Raw genomic sequence first — 13,999 nt, 5'->3', positions numbered from 1 at the left:
CATTTGGCACCATGTGTCATGAGACAAGGAAATCATCCTATCAAAATCAAGTCCAAGGAGGACTGGATGAAATAATTCTTTAACAGGTTAATGATTAAGTGGTGGTGTAATCTCTGGCAGAACAAAGCTTTAGCAGGGTCACTCCCTGCAGATGCAAGATTTGAGAGAGCTCACCCCTGCTGTTTGCTGAGGGAGCAGCTCAGGTACTGACCTGGAAATCTCTTACCCAGCTATTAAGATGATTTGTCGAGTAAGGAATATGCTACTTACCAGTATGCATCTGTTCTTGGCATAGAGGGCTGCAGAGTGGTACATTATGAATAGTTCGCCATCTGGTGTTGGGCTCGGATGATTGCACTTTGTTTTTCTCTTGGAGAGTCTTTTGTCTCTTGGTGACTCCTCCCTTGGTTGGTAGTGCGCATGGGCATCGGCTCCATCCTTAGATTGTTTTGCCATAGTAGGGTTAGATGGAGTAGTATAGTAGAATACAGATAAGAGTGCCCATGTAAGTGTATCTAAATAAGATAATGTTGGAACAGACACAGGTTTCCGGGGAGGCTGGGAGGGCATGTACCACTCTGCAGCCCTCTATGCCAAGAACAGATGCATACTGGTAAGTAGCATATTCCGTTCGAGGCATATGGGCTGCAGATGGTACATTATGAATAGACTATATAGCAGTTCTCCCCTAGCGGTGGTCGCCCGTGTCTGTTGCAACTGTCTGAAACAATGTTTTTAATACTGCTTGTCCCACTCTAGCTTGTTGTGTTGTGTGCACATCTACACAATAGTGTTTTGTGAAGGTGTGCGGTGTAACCCAGGTAGCCGCTTTGCATATGTCATCTAGTGGAATGTTTCCCAGAAATGCCATAGATGCTCCTAGTTTACGTGTAGAGTGAGCTCTAGGAGGAACAGTTAATGTTCTCTTTGCCTTTAAGTAGCATATTTGAATGCATTTTACAATCCATCTGGCAATGCCCGCTTTGGAGATGGGATTGCCTTTATGTGTGGGAGAAAACGCAACAAATAGTTGTTTTGTCTTTCTGAAAGTTTGTGTTCTTTCTATGTAGTACAATATGGCCCTTCTAACATCCAGTGTATGTAGGGCTCTTTCAGCTACTGTTTGTGGTTTTGGAAAGAAAACCGGTAATTCCACTGACTGATTGATGTGGAATGCTGAAATAACCTTCGGTAAGAATTTTGGGTTTGTTCTAAGAACCACTTTATTTTGGTGTAGCTGCATAAATGGTTCTTGAATCGTAAAAGCCTGCAGTTCACTTACTCTTCTAAGTGACGTGATAGCTATGAGGAAGGCTACCTTCCATGTGAGGAATTGTATTTCACACCTATGCATAGGTTCAAATGGTGGCCCCATTAGTCTGGTAAGCACTATGTTGAGATTCCAGACTGGGGAAGGTGGTCTTCTTGGTGGAATGACTCTTTTGAGTCCTTCCATGAAAGCTTTAATTGCTGGTACTTTGAACAATGACAGGTGTTGTCTGTTTTGTAGGTATGCTGCTATGGCTGCTAGATGAACTCTGATAGAGGTATATGCTAGGTTACATTGCTGTAAGTGTAACAAATAGCAAATGATTTGTTTAGTAGATGCGTCCAGAGGGTTGATGTGCTTACTGTTACAGTGTATAGCAAACCTCTTCCATTTTGCTGCATAGCATGCTCTGGTGGTAGGACGTCTTGCTTGTTTAATGATTTCCATGCATTCTGGTGGTAAATCTAAATACCCAAACTCTATGACTTCAGGAGCCAGATCGCTAGGTTCAGTTGTTTGGGATCTGGGTGCATTATTTCTCCATGGTTCTGTGTAAGATGCATGGGTAATAACCTTAGCTTTTGATGTGGTACTTGTGAGAGTTGTAGCAGCGTGGTGAACCACGGCTGTCTTGCCCACGTGGGTGCCACTAGTATCATTGTCATTGAATGTTGCTGCAGTTTCCGACCCAGTAATGGAATTAGTGGTAGAGGAGGGAACGCGTACGCAAATCTGTTGGACCAATTTATCCACAGTGCATTGCCCTGGGACCTTTGGTGTGGGTACCTGGATGCGAATTCTTTGCATTTTGCGTTCTGATGACTGGCAAACAGATCTATCTCTGGCTGCCCCCATTTTTGGAAGAATGGCTGTAGTATTTGGTCGTGCAGCTCCCATTCGTGCACTTGTTCTGACTGTCTGCTTAGGATGTCTGCTATTTGGTTTTGAACTCCTGGTAGGTGTTCCGCTAACAGGTAGATCTTTTGAGGAATGGCCCATCTCCATATGTCCTGTGCTAGTCTGGACAGTTGGAGAGAGTGTGTCCCCCCCTGTTTTTGAATATAATACATTGCAGTCATGTTGTCTGTTCTGATCAGGACTGCTTTGCCTGTTATTTGCATTTGGAAAGCTTTTAGTGCTAGAAATATTGCTAATAGCTCTAGGTAGTTGATGTGCAGTTTCTTTTGCTGCACACTCCACTTCCCCTGTACTGTGTATCTGTCCATATGCGCTCCCCATCCGGAGAGCGATGCGTCCGCTGTTATTACTACTTGTGGAATTGGCTCTAGGAACGACCGTCCCTTGGAAATGTTTTCTGTGTTCCACCACTTCAGAGAGCGATACGTCCGGTCGTCTACCAACACCAGATCTGTAATCTGCCCTTGAGCCTGATTCCACTGTGTCGCTAGACACTCTTGTAGTGGGCGCATTTGTAGTCTGGCATGTGGTATTAGCAGTATGCAGGAGGACATCATGCCTAATAGTTGCATAAACACTCGTGCTGGTAGTGAGTGTTGTGGTTGAAATCTTTGTATTAACCCGACCATTGTCTGTACTCTGATTGGGTTGGGGTATGCTATTGCCTTTTCTGTGTCTACTGTAGCCCCCAGGTATTGCTGAATCTGGTTTGGTTGTAGGTGTGATTTTTTGTAGTTCACCGTGAACCCTAGGTGGTGCAGCAATTGAATTGTCTTCTGTGTGTTGTGAAGACATTCTTCCTTTGACTTGGCCTTTATTAGCCAATCGTCCAAGTATGGGAAGACATGTATTTGTTGTCTTCTTAGGTGTGCTGCCACCACAGCTAGGCATTTTGTGAAAACTCTCGGTGCTGTTGTGACACCGAATGGAAGGACTTTGAACTGATAGTGTTGTCCTTCTAACACAAACCTTAGGTATTTTCTGTGGGCTTTGTGAATTGGGATATGAAAGTAAGCGTCTTTCAGATCCAGTGTAGAAAGAAAGTCCCCTTTCTTCAGTAAAGGGAGTACTTGTTGGAGCGTGACCATGTGGAAGTGCTCCGAATTTATGTAAGCATTGAGAGGTCTGAGGTCTAATATTGGTCGTAGTGATCCGTCTTTTTTGGGGATCAGGAAGTATAGAGAGTATACTCCTGTGCCCTGTTGATCTTTTGGGACCTTCTCTATTGCATGCTTTTGTAGAAGTGCTAGCACTTCTTCTCTTAACAATGTCAGATGATCCTGACTCATTGGGCGCTGTTTGGGGGGGATGTTTGGCGGGGTATCTGTGAGTTCTAGGCAATAACCATGTTGGATAATTTGTCTCACCCACTTGTCTGACGTGATGTTTTCCCAGACAGGTAGGAACTGTGATAGACGTCCCCCGACCGGTGTTATGTGGTCTGGGGGGAGTTCTATGAAGTCACTGTTTTGGTGTTGAGGCGTTGCGGTTATTATTATTTCCGCGGCCTCTTCCCTTATTGTTGTTACCTCTGTAACTGCCTCTTGAATTACCTCTGGGTGATGTAGGTGTGAAAGATGTGGATTGCTGACTTGTTCCTGTATTCTTTGAGCCCCCTCTATAGGTGGATCTACGAAAGGAACCTCTGTGTGTTGGCTGTTGCAATGCTCCCATTGACTTAGCCGTTTCCGTATCTTTCTTCATTTTCTCTAATGTCTCGTCTGTACTTGAACCAAACAATGTCTTCTGATCAAATGGTTTGTTCAGTAGGGCTGTTTGTACCTCTTGTTTGAATCCTGAGATTCTAAGCCATGCGTGTCTTCTTAGCATGACACTAGTGTTAATCGATCTTGCTGCAGTGTCTGCTGCGTCTAATGCACACTTAATGGAAGTATTTGTTATTATTTTACCTTCCTGTATTAATTGGTCTGCCTTCTTCTGACGTTCCTTTGGGAGATGTGCAAGAAGTTTTTCTAGCTCATCGTAATGTGCCCTGTCATAACGTGCGAGTAGTGCTTGTGTATTGGCTATACGCCAGCTATTCGCTGCCTGTGATGCTACTCTTTTACCTGATGCATCTATTAACTTTGACTCTTTATCTGGTGGAGGAGCCTCTCCTGTAGATAACGAGTTTGCTCTCTTACGAGCGTTTGAGACCACCAGCGAGTCTAGCGGTACATGCCCTCTAATAAATATTGGGTCCTTTGGAGCCGCTTTGTATTTTTTATCAATTCTTGGGTTTAACACCCTGGCTCTCACTGGGTTTTCGAATATCTCATCTGTGTGAGTAAGAAGACCCTTCAACATAGGGAGAGTACCTGATGTTCTCTGTGCATTAGGTAGAGTCTCTAGCAAGAAATCCTCTATTTGGGGTTCTGTATGTATATCTACCTTATGGTATTTTGCTGCCCTATTAATGAGCTGCACAAAACCTGTGTTATCATCAGGTGGTGAAGGCTTTGAGGGATATAGCTCTGGGTCGTTGTCTTCATCTGACCCTACATCATAATTTTCCCATGGATCCTCCTCATCTGGGATAGTTTCGTCATCCCCTTGAGGTTCTCCCTCCCCCAGATCACTGTCTACATCTGACTGAGGTGTAGCTGGTCTTGGTGTGGAAGGTGTAGGAATATTTGGCCTATTGTGAGGAATAGGAGAAGAGGGTGTTACTCTAGGACGAGGAGAAGCAGGAGGAGTTATATTCGTCCCCATTGATCTCTTTTTTGAAGGAAGAGGTTTATCTTCTGACTGTTCACTCTTTCTCTTCTTTGTGACCACTTTCCCAGTTTGTGGATCAATAAACAAGATCTTTTGTTTGGGATCTGTCTGTTGCTCCTGAATCGGTACCGAGGGTCCTGGTTCCGAGAGGCGCTTTTGTTTTCGATCGTCAGATCTTGTTGTTTTCGAAACCGAATGTTTGCTCGATTCCGACTTTCTTGGTATCGAGTGTCTCTTGGGCGATAAGTCATATTTATGTTTCGACATGGAATGTTTCGATCCCGAGCTGTCCTTTGTATGTAGCCTCGGTGCCGAAGTCGATGTCGCCCTTTTCTCGGATCCGACATGGTGGGAGTCCGAGTGTTTCGGTTTCAGTTTCGGTTTCGTTGCCGGGCCCGAAGGCGGGGCGCCGGAAACTTTTTTCAGCGGTTTGACCGGGCCCGAGGGCGGGGTCGTTACCGCACGGGGTCGGTTTTTCGGTAAGGGGACGTCGTCACTCACGGTTTGTTGCTCGATGAGTTCTTCAACCTCCGACTGGTCCCCTTCTGACCCCGACTGGTCCTCTTCTTCCTCGATTTGTTTGTCTCCGAACAGCTCCGGGATCGCTTCCGCCTGCATTCTGGAAACCTCGTGTCTTCGAGCTCGACGATTTCTAATCGTTAGCTTGGAGGAGAATGCTGCGCAGGCTTCGCAGTCCCTGGATTCGTGTTCAGGCGATAGACAGAGGTTGCACACCTCGTGTAGGTCCTTGTGTGGGAACTTAGCACCACACGTTGGACATTTTTTGAATGGAGTCCTTTCCATGGACTCCGGGCTTGACTGCGTCGAGAAAGGCCTCCTGTTCTTCGACGTAGCTCCAAGTTTTTCTCTTCTATTTTAAATTTGTAACGCGTCGGAATGGAAATGAACGCGTTCGAATAACAATACCGTCGAATTGGAAAGGGAATACGCGCCGAAAATCACTTTCTTGCGAAGTTGATCTGGAGCGTCTCGATCTTCATCCGAACCCGATGGCGGAAAAAAACAATCTAAGGATGGAGCCGATGCCCATGCGCACTACCAACCAAGGGAGGAGTCACCAAGAGACAAAAGACTCTCCAAGAGAAAAACAAAGTGCAATCATCCGAGCCCAACACCAGATGGCGATCTATTCATAATGTACCATCTGCAGCCCATATGCCTCGAACCAAGAAATCACCTAATCAAGGATGGTTGTAGTTGATGGTTAGTAAAATTATGGCGTATTAAATAAATGCTTTCCCGGTCATTCCTGTTTGGGAACTACAAAATGTAGGATGGCTGCACACTTGCTAAATGGAGGGAAAATAAAAGGAGAAACCTGCCCAATAACAGATCAAAATGAAAGTGGGGCACTGTGTATGACTTAGAGATAATTGTGCTTGTATCTCATCAGTGAATACAGGGACAGTACAAGTCAGCTGTGGAGCACTGCACGAACAGCAACACATGAACCCAGTCATTAATTGCATTCAACAGGACCCAGCAGTGTGTACATTGCATCCAGAATAAACATGCTTTTAGCTTTACTATTTCTAGTTTGCTATAGGTAGACTTTACAGGACTTTGACCTGCACCCAGACAAGGTAGGGAGATGGAAAATGCGGGACTGAATATGTTGCTTATCTATGACTACATCACGCCTATTATTTAATATAGGTCCTATAGATCTAGTGTCCTAAAAATGCTATTGTGTTATCATTTTCTCTGCTTGGTCCTTCTCCTGGATCTAATTTCTTTCTCTTTAACATCTCATTAAGTTGCTGTAAATTACCCTGGTCTAAATCGTTATATTACATTTAAAATACATAAATGTAGCAGTATTTGAATCTACGTAAGAGGTTTTCAAATGACAAGTGATGTGAAAAGGCACACTTTAATCACCAGTGAATCATTAACTGCAGAAACATCAAGTACAATATTATAGATATTTTATATTGTTTGGAAGCTCTCATCTTCAACCCTTATGTAAAATCTCATTGTTTACTTCGAAGGCAAACAATAGTTGCCAAGTAAAGATGGAAAATTGAAGACTACAATATGAAATCACGTACAGCCACTAAACAAGCTCTATTCTTTTACTATGGACCTTTGCCCCTCTTGTACGAAGTTTAATACGGTTAAAACAGATAAACTGGAAAAGCAACAACTTATTTTTCGTCCCTGCCAACAGAGCTGTGTAAAAAAAACTAAAACACTCCCTTGAATTAACATTTGCTACAGTCATGAATAATAAGAACAATAGTTACTTACCGGTAATCTGTGGTTCCCCAGTATTGGTGTTTTTCATAGATTCACATGCCTGAATCATTCCCCGTCGTTCCCACGGTACATAAAAAAGCAATAATATGCCATAATATCCTTAGAAAAACTTCGTAATAACTAACCAGGAAGTAAAGTAGCCCAAGCTACAAAAGAAAACACTTCCACACTCATGACTTTCCTAGTATTTAAGTATAGCCTAAACTGCAGCCAATCAGGCGACAGCACCCACCAGACAGTTCTCCCCAGAGGCTCAGGCTCTCAGATTTTCTCGCACAGGAGTGAAGGAAAAACAACCTAGCCTACGAGCCTCTGAGGGGAGGTGGGGGGGGTTGCATGTGAATCTATGAAAGACACCAATACTGGAGAACCACAGTTTACAGGTTGTGCAGCCTGTACGATCACCAAATCCAACTTTGGGTGCCCTATGAGGCAAGCTGGAGACTTGTCAGGTGCCTTATATTTTTATCTATTCTTGGCAGTACTGGAGGGATAGATGCAGATGTGGACATCGCTCTAAGTCCCTCTTTCCAGATGAATTCAAAATTGATATTGACTTAGACTGCTTCCTTGGCTGGTCCTTGAAGTCATAGAGGAAGCATTCCTCTTGTGTAGTTTCCATCGGAATAAGGAAACGTTGTGTAGCCCTTTCCATAAGCAGGTGGAAACCTCCAATACCCACTGGAGGTGAATCTGCAGTAACCGGAGGTGAAGGATAAGCTGTTTGGACCTGATAATCGTCCCACTCCGACAACAAGGATCTGTCATCAACTTCACCTGCCTCTCTATCTTCTTCGTCAGATGATTGGTGATCCTCAGGATGATGGGAAGCTACAGGCGAAGGAGGCCTTGGAGACCTGAAATCAGACGTGGACGCTTGCGGCACAGGTGTAGGAGGCACAGAGTCCGCTGACTCAGATGGTGGAAAACACCTGTAATAATCGTTAAGCATGTGCTGTAGATTCGTTAGCAATGCCGCAGGCATCTGAGCTGTGGGAACACTAGTAATAGGTGATGTCACATGGGAAGGCGAAGGTTGATCATCTTGATCTTCTTCTTGGTACTGGATGAGCAATTCTGAAGGACTTGTTGCTGCTCCAAACCTTCCATCCAAATCAGAATCTTCCTCACTATCCTCAGAGTCCAGCAATTTCTCAGGAACCTGTAAGGGTACCCTGTGAGGCGACAGGTGCAATGGAGATAAAGGTTCTAGTCCAGAACCGCGTCTCTGTAGCAAGGAAGGCTTCGGCGCTGATGTTAAAGCCGTAGATGGTGACCAAACCTGAATGGTTGTACATGTAGACAGTTGCGGTGTCGACAGAGGAATCGTTGACTGGCTCGTCGACGGAGGAAAGGATCCTGACGATGATAAGGTTGTCGTCAACTGTAAAGTTGTCTTAGTCGACGAGGAGGGTTTCGTTGACGACGGAGTCTTCATCGACGACAGAGCCTTCGTCGATGACTGAGCCATCGTCGACGGTGGAGTCTTCGTCGACGATCTGGTCCTCGATGGTGTAGGTGTTGTCGATGAGCTCGTCGACGACGACGATGGAGCAACCGTCGCCGGTGGCGTCGACGATGAAGCTGTCGTCGACAGAATCTTCTTAAGCTTAGACGTCGACGGGGCGCTGACGATGGCAGATGAAGATTCTCTCGTCGACAAGATAGGCTTGACTGAGACATAGACCAACGTCGACGGAGGAGACGCTGTCGACATGATCATCTCAGGTTTAGTTGAGGAGAAGGTTACCGTAGAAGTAGATGTTGCATTGACGGAAACCTTCGTCGACGAAGAAGTCGTCAACGGCGCCGTCGCTGACAGGGTCATCTTCTGAGGAAAAGTTTTCTCAGAAGTTAGTTTCTGAGGTAAATTTTTGGTAGCTCTTCTCGGGGTGTAGATGGCAAAAGTTTGCTCTTAGCAGGGGGAGTAGCCTTAGAAGTAGAAGGCCTCTCAGACCCCTTAGAAGATTGTTGCTTCTTCACAACCTTGGCCCCAGGAGAAGACAATACCTGTTCAGCAGCTCTCTTCCTAGAAGCTGTAGTAGACCCAGAGGCAATACTGCCTACCTCAGAAACAGGATTATCTTGATCCTTGAGCTTCTGTAGCCACAAAAGCAAGCGGCCCTCCCTGTCCCTGAGGGTCTTCTGAGGGAAGGTCCTACATATTTTGCAGTCCTTCACCTGATGGTTCGGGTACAGGCAGTAAATGCACTTCTTGTGGGGCTCTTCAGAGAAAAGCCGGGATTAACCACAAGACTCACAAGGCCTGAATAAAGATTTCTATGAGGAAGACATCTCAAAATCAAGGAATCTTGAAGGAAAAAGAGAAGTACTGAGCAGAGCTCAGGGAGACTCCCTTCACACGACGTGTGGTAGAAAATCTGAGAGCCTGAGCCTCTGGGGAGAACTGTCTGGTGGTGCTGTCGCCTGATTGGCTGCAGTTTGGGCTATACAAAATGACTAGGATAGTAATAAGTGTGGAAGTTTATTCTCTTGTAGCCAGGGCTACTTTACTTCCTGGTTGGTTATTAACAAGTTTTTCTAAGGATATTATCGCATATTATTGCTTTTTTATGTACCGTGGGACTCCGACGACGGGGAATGATTCAGGCATGTGAATCTATGGAAGACACCCCATTACTGGAGAATTCCTGCCTCAGACTCAAGTGTAATCTTTAAATCTGCCTCAAAACCAGATGATCTACCCGTGCCACAATACAAATCTTTAAACTTTCCAAGTGCTGCCTGCCAATTCTCAAACCAGCCTTTCTTTAGCACATGCTCAGATTGTTTTTGTAAGTTAGTGTATGTATTGTTTAGGCATATGACACTATGGTATGTGTAGTTATTTAGGGTAATGCATTTGGTTACCGCAATATTTAGCCTTTCATACAAAAAGATACATTTACTTTCATACTTTTCAATCAATAAGAAAAAGAACATAAGTACAGCATTCTTGGCCACATACCTTCTGCACTGGAGTCTAGGCTGAAATCTTGGCTTTGCAATATTTTTTCAACAATGTCGTCTGCATCAACTCTGGTGGCGTCTACTCGCTTTAACTGCGATTCTACAGAGTCTTGTTTCACTGGATGCCTGTGCAGACAAATAAAAATATATTCCTCATACATTGTAGGTTACTGTTTTTTAGACTGAGCGTACCAACACATATTGTGGGCTTACCAAGAAAGCAGAGGTACTTGGAGCCCACCCATTGTTAACTAATGGTAAACATTCCAGTCACTCAATTGGCTACTTCTTATTTGTGGGCTTTTTTTAATCAATTTTGTGTTTTTCGCTCCCATGGAGTATAGTCTTTTTACCATCTCTTTGATGGTTGGCTTCTATGCTTCCACTGTTCTGCTCAGTTTCAGGGACCTACTTTTTAGTGCATGTGTTTTCCAGCTGTCTCATGTGTGCTTTCCTCTCCCCCTCGGTCTCTCTTCCGATGTGATAATTAACTCCCTGTTTCTTCTCTCCTGCTGTGTTGCTTTTCCTCCATCCCCCTCCACAACCCACTCAACCACACATTTTTACAAAGTGCTTTCGCACTGTTATTTTTTTTCTTTTACTGATTCATCTCAGATCAATAAATAAGGTCCTTTTGTAGGCATGCACAAGCATGTTCTATGTATGTAAAGGTCTACAAAAGGAGTTGAAGCACACAGCAGTGAGGAAATATAAATTTTTGGTCAAGTTATGTTCCCTAACGGGTACCCCACCGTCTCCATGTACCAGCTTAAAGTGCATGTAACTTCCCTCCTGTGCCAGCTATGAAGACGCAAATACATTTGCGTCCAACGTTAACATGTCCTCTTTCAGACCCACCCTGAATGGGTTGAATAGTCCGTTCCTAAGTATGCTATGCCAACGTCTTTTTGTGGTGTACTTTACACGTTTTTCAGCTCTGGCAAAGTAGGCCCTGAATTCTGCCATCGAGCCTCTTTTTCTGCTTTCTGACTCCGAGAGCGTCAGCCCAGGCAGCCTCTGTACCCGTGACCTCTGACTTACTTTCTGTGCGGCTCCCGGCGCTTAGCTCAGCCTGCCAAGACTGACTTCAACCTTCGAATTATCTGTTCCGCTCCTCGAAAATACATTCCTGCCTACTAGCTTAAGTAAACATCCCCCCAGCTGCAGAGCAAAAGGGCCCGGCCTCACTGTCTCCGTGCAAGTAATTCATAGCCTCTGTTACCATGGTAGGCCCATGCCCCTCGCATTCTCATGTAGACACTTAGGCGCTTATACACGCACTCACAGTCAGTATAGAATAGCTTCTGCCCCAGAGACCTTTTCCATTCAGATAATATGGTTCCCAAACATCAGATATCAGATATGATTGAAGCACAATTTGATCTGACATGCCAGACTTCTGTCTCTTTCCGTCAGTGTAAATGTCAAGTCCCCTGCACCCTCCAGTTTCACGTCAATCACACGTCATGCAGCTGCGCGCGCATCCAGGCCTCAGATTTCTGCTGACATTACAAGAATCTGCTTTGTTGCCACCCATTTGTGACACCTACCTGTGACGTTTCTAGCACACACCTCTATGTTCACGCCTAGTTCACGCCTTCTAATTACGTATCACTACCACGTGGATGCTGTTATCTTGTTTCTCTCAGCTGTTACGCCTACTGTATTGGTTTCTATTGTACGATTTAAGTATATAAGCTATGTATTGTCAATAAAATATTGCTCTATCCCTTCCTGAACCCCTGGGGTTGCAGGAACATGATATCCAGTTCTAGAACCATTCCTTTTTAAGGAATAAAACCCCTAAGAACTCTAACACCACGGACTCTGTTTTTTTCTTTCCGATTGAGTTATTATTGATTAAGTACTTACCTGCATAGAAATTAAGACGGTAAATCAAATATTTACCACAATATTTTGGCGCCCGAATAGGGACCCCTCCCCCACCCCACGCGCCGGTTGGTGCGTTGCAAACTCTGTCCCCTGCCATCGGTTAGACGGAAACTACGCGTACCGGCAGGATTTCCTGTATCTCCCTCTGGCCCACGGAGGTGACGAAGACTGCAATCAGCACCCAGACGAGGCGGTGAGGAGTGCGGAGGATCCCGACCAGAGCCTAGCCGAAAGAAGCAAGGTCCGAGGTGTCAAGAGGCCCACCAGTTTCCGAAGTATCCACGTGTCGAGTCGAGTCCAGTCCAGTCCAGTCCGGTCCAGTCGAGTTTTTCCGAGGCCTTCTGTTTCCGTGCTTCCCGGTGAGTACCATTGCTGGGACGTATCAAGACGGGTTTGGGTACACAAATTCGGTCTGCACTGTTTTAGACAGTGTATCTGTACTGTTTAGCAGTACATCAGTTATTCAAGTTCTTGCACTGTTCTTAGCAGTGTATCTGTGCTGTTTAGCAGTACATCCAGAATAGGGGGGTAGTCATATGTCTCAAATGTCTTTCATGTGATTAATGTCGTGGTATGAGTGACTGTTTTAATGTGCATTATTGTGTTCTTGTGTAACTAGCTGTATTCAGTATTAAGTAGCAAGGATTGAGCATTCAGTACTAAGTAAACAAGATGCCGTTTTTCAACAAGTTAAAGCAGATAGGAACTAGGAAAGGGATACTAGAGGAAGAAATTCCTATCCCCCCTAGGGACACTCCTGGAAATTTTATGTACCACAAGCATGGCTTAGATGCCATATTGTATCTAGATTTATGGGCCGATTATACTAAGCATCTAGACGAGAGACACAGATGGCCTGTTACCGGAACATGGGATGCTGAGTGCATCATGAAGGTAGAAGAAGCACTATGGAAAAAGAAAGCCAGACAGTCTCAGAAGGACGCCATAGAATTTTGGCGTAAGGAATCACATAAGCGTGCTGAAAAAGCACTCCGTAGAGAAGACAGACTTAAAGAATCAGATAAAGCCCAAGAAAACGAATTAGTTACTGAAGGGATCCGAGTAAAATCAGAGCAAATAGACCGCGCACAAAACAATCTCGTAAATGGTATGTATCTTGTGGCCGAGGGTTCGCCTGAAGCCACTTCAGAAATACCGAAAAATCTGCCGCCACCATTGGTTCCAACTACAGTAACTCACAGGACCACTAAAGACATATTTCTGAATTCCTATCTAGAGGATGTAGCACCCGCTTACACTAATCTGCCTGTCCGCGTCCCGCCTACTGACGGTGACGGGGGTGGCAACCCGCCTCCAGACCATATCCCGCCATTACTACAATCAGGTTTTCCCGTTCGACAGTCTGTCGTTCCTCCACCTCCACCACTTCCCGCACCTAAAATTAGTCTACCAAAACCGCTTCTACCTGATCCTACTAAAAGACAAGTTCAAGTACCCATACAGACTCCACAGAGAGATAATGTCCAAGCTTCCGCCTCAGGAGGTGCGACCGGGGGTTACCAGACCCCGCCACCAACACACAGATTACACCTTAGGGATATGCAGAACCGTTTTACGCTCCAATCACCCCGCCTCGACATACTCAAAGAACCGCTTGCAGTTTGCAGATATGATCCAGTACCCGGCAAAGACGATAGAATGATGATGGCATCACTACGCTTACGACAAGCTACAGATTACCTAACATTATTCGCAGGAATGAAAGAGCGCCTAGATAGAATATATCATTTTGTACAGACTGGGGACGACCCTGACAGTATTAAGGAGGCCATGGCACATCAGAAAGTTGACACTCAAGCATATATACTACGCTTTTTCATAAATTGTTTAATAAGAGAACGAGATAGGCCTGAGACAGAACAGGAGGAATTAGATGGACTCAACAAGTGGGGTCAAAATATATCTGAAGGAAAACATGATAAAGGGGGT

General features: G+C 45.0%; 1 protein-coding gene across 1 annotated transcript in view; it reads right to left on the bottom strand.

The window, feature by feature from the left end:
• EEIG2 (EEIG family member 2) overlaps positions 1-13,999 on the bottom strand; it is a 501,852-nt gene that overhangs the window by 105,948 nt on the left and 381,905 nt on the right. The window contains exon 9 of the mRNA XM_086953895.1: positions 10,155-10,282. Within this exon, the coding sequence (XP_086810021.1) occupies positions 10,155-10,282 (128 nt within the window). The remainder of the gene's footprint in view (positions 1-10,154; positions 10,283-13,999) is intronic.

Source organism: Lissotriton vulgaris, chromosome 1_1 (genome assembly GCF_964263255.1).
Source record: "Lissotriton vulgaris chromosome 1_1, aLisVul1.2, whole genome shotgun sequence".
In the NCBI taxonomy this organism is placed as follows: domain Eukaryota; kingdom Metazoa; phylum Chordata; class Amphibia; order Caudata; family Salamandridae; genus Lissotriton; species Lissotriton vulgaris.
The sequence above is the reverse complement of the archived record's forward strand: the minus strand, read 5'-3'. Positions and strand labels throughout refer to the sequence as shown.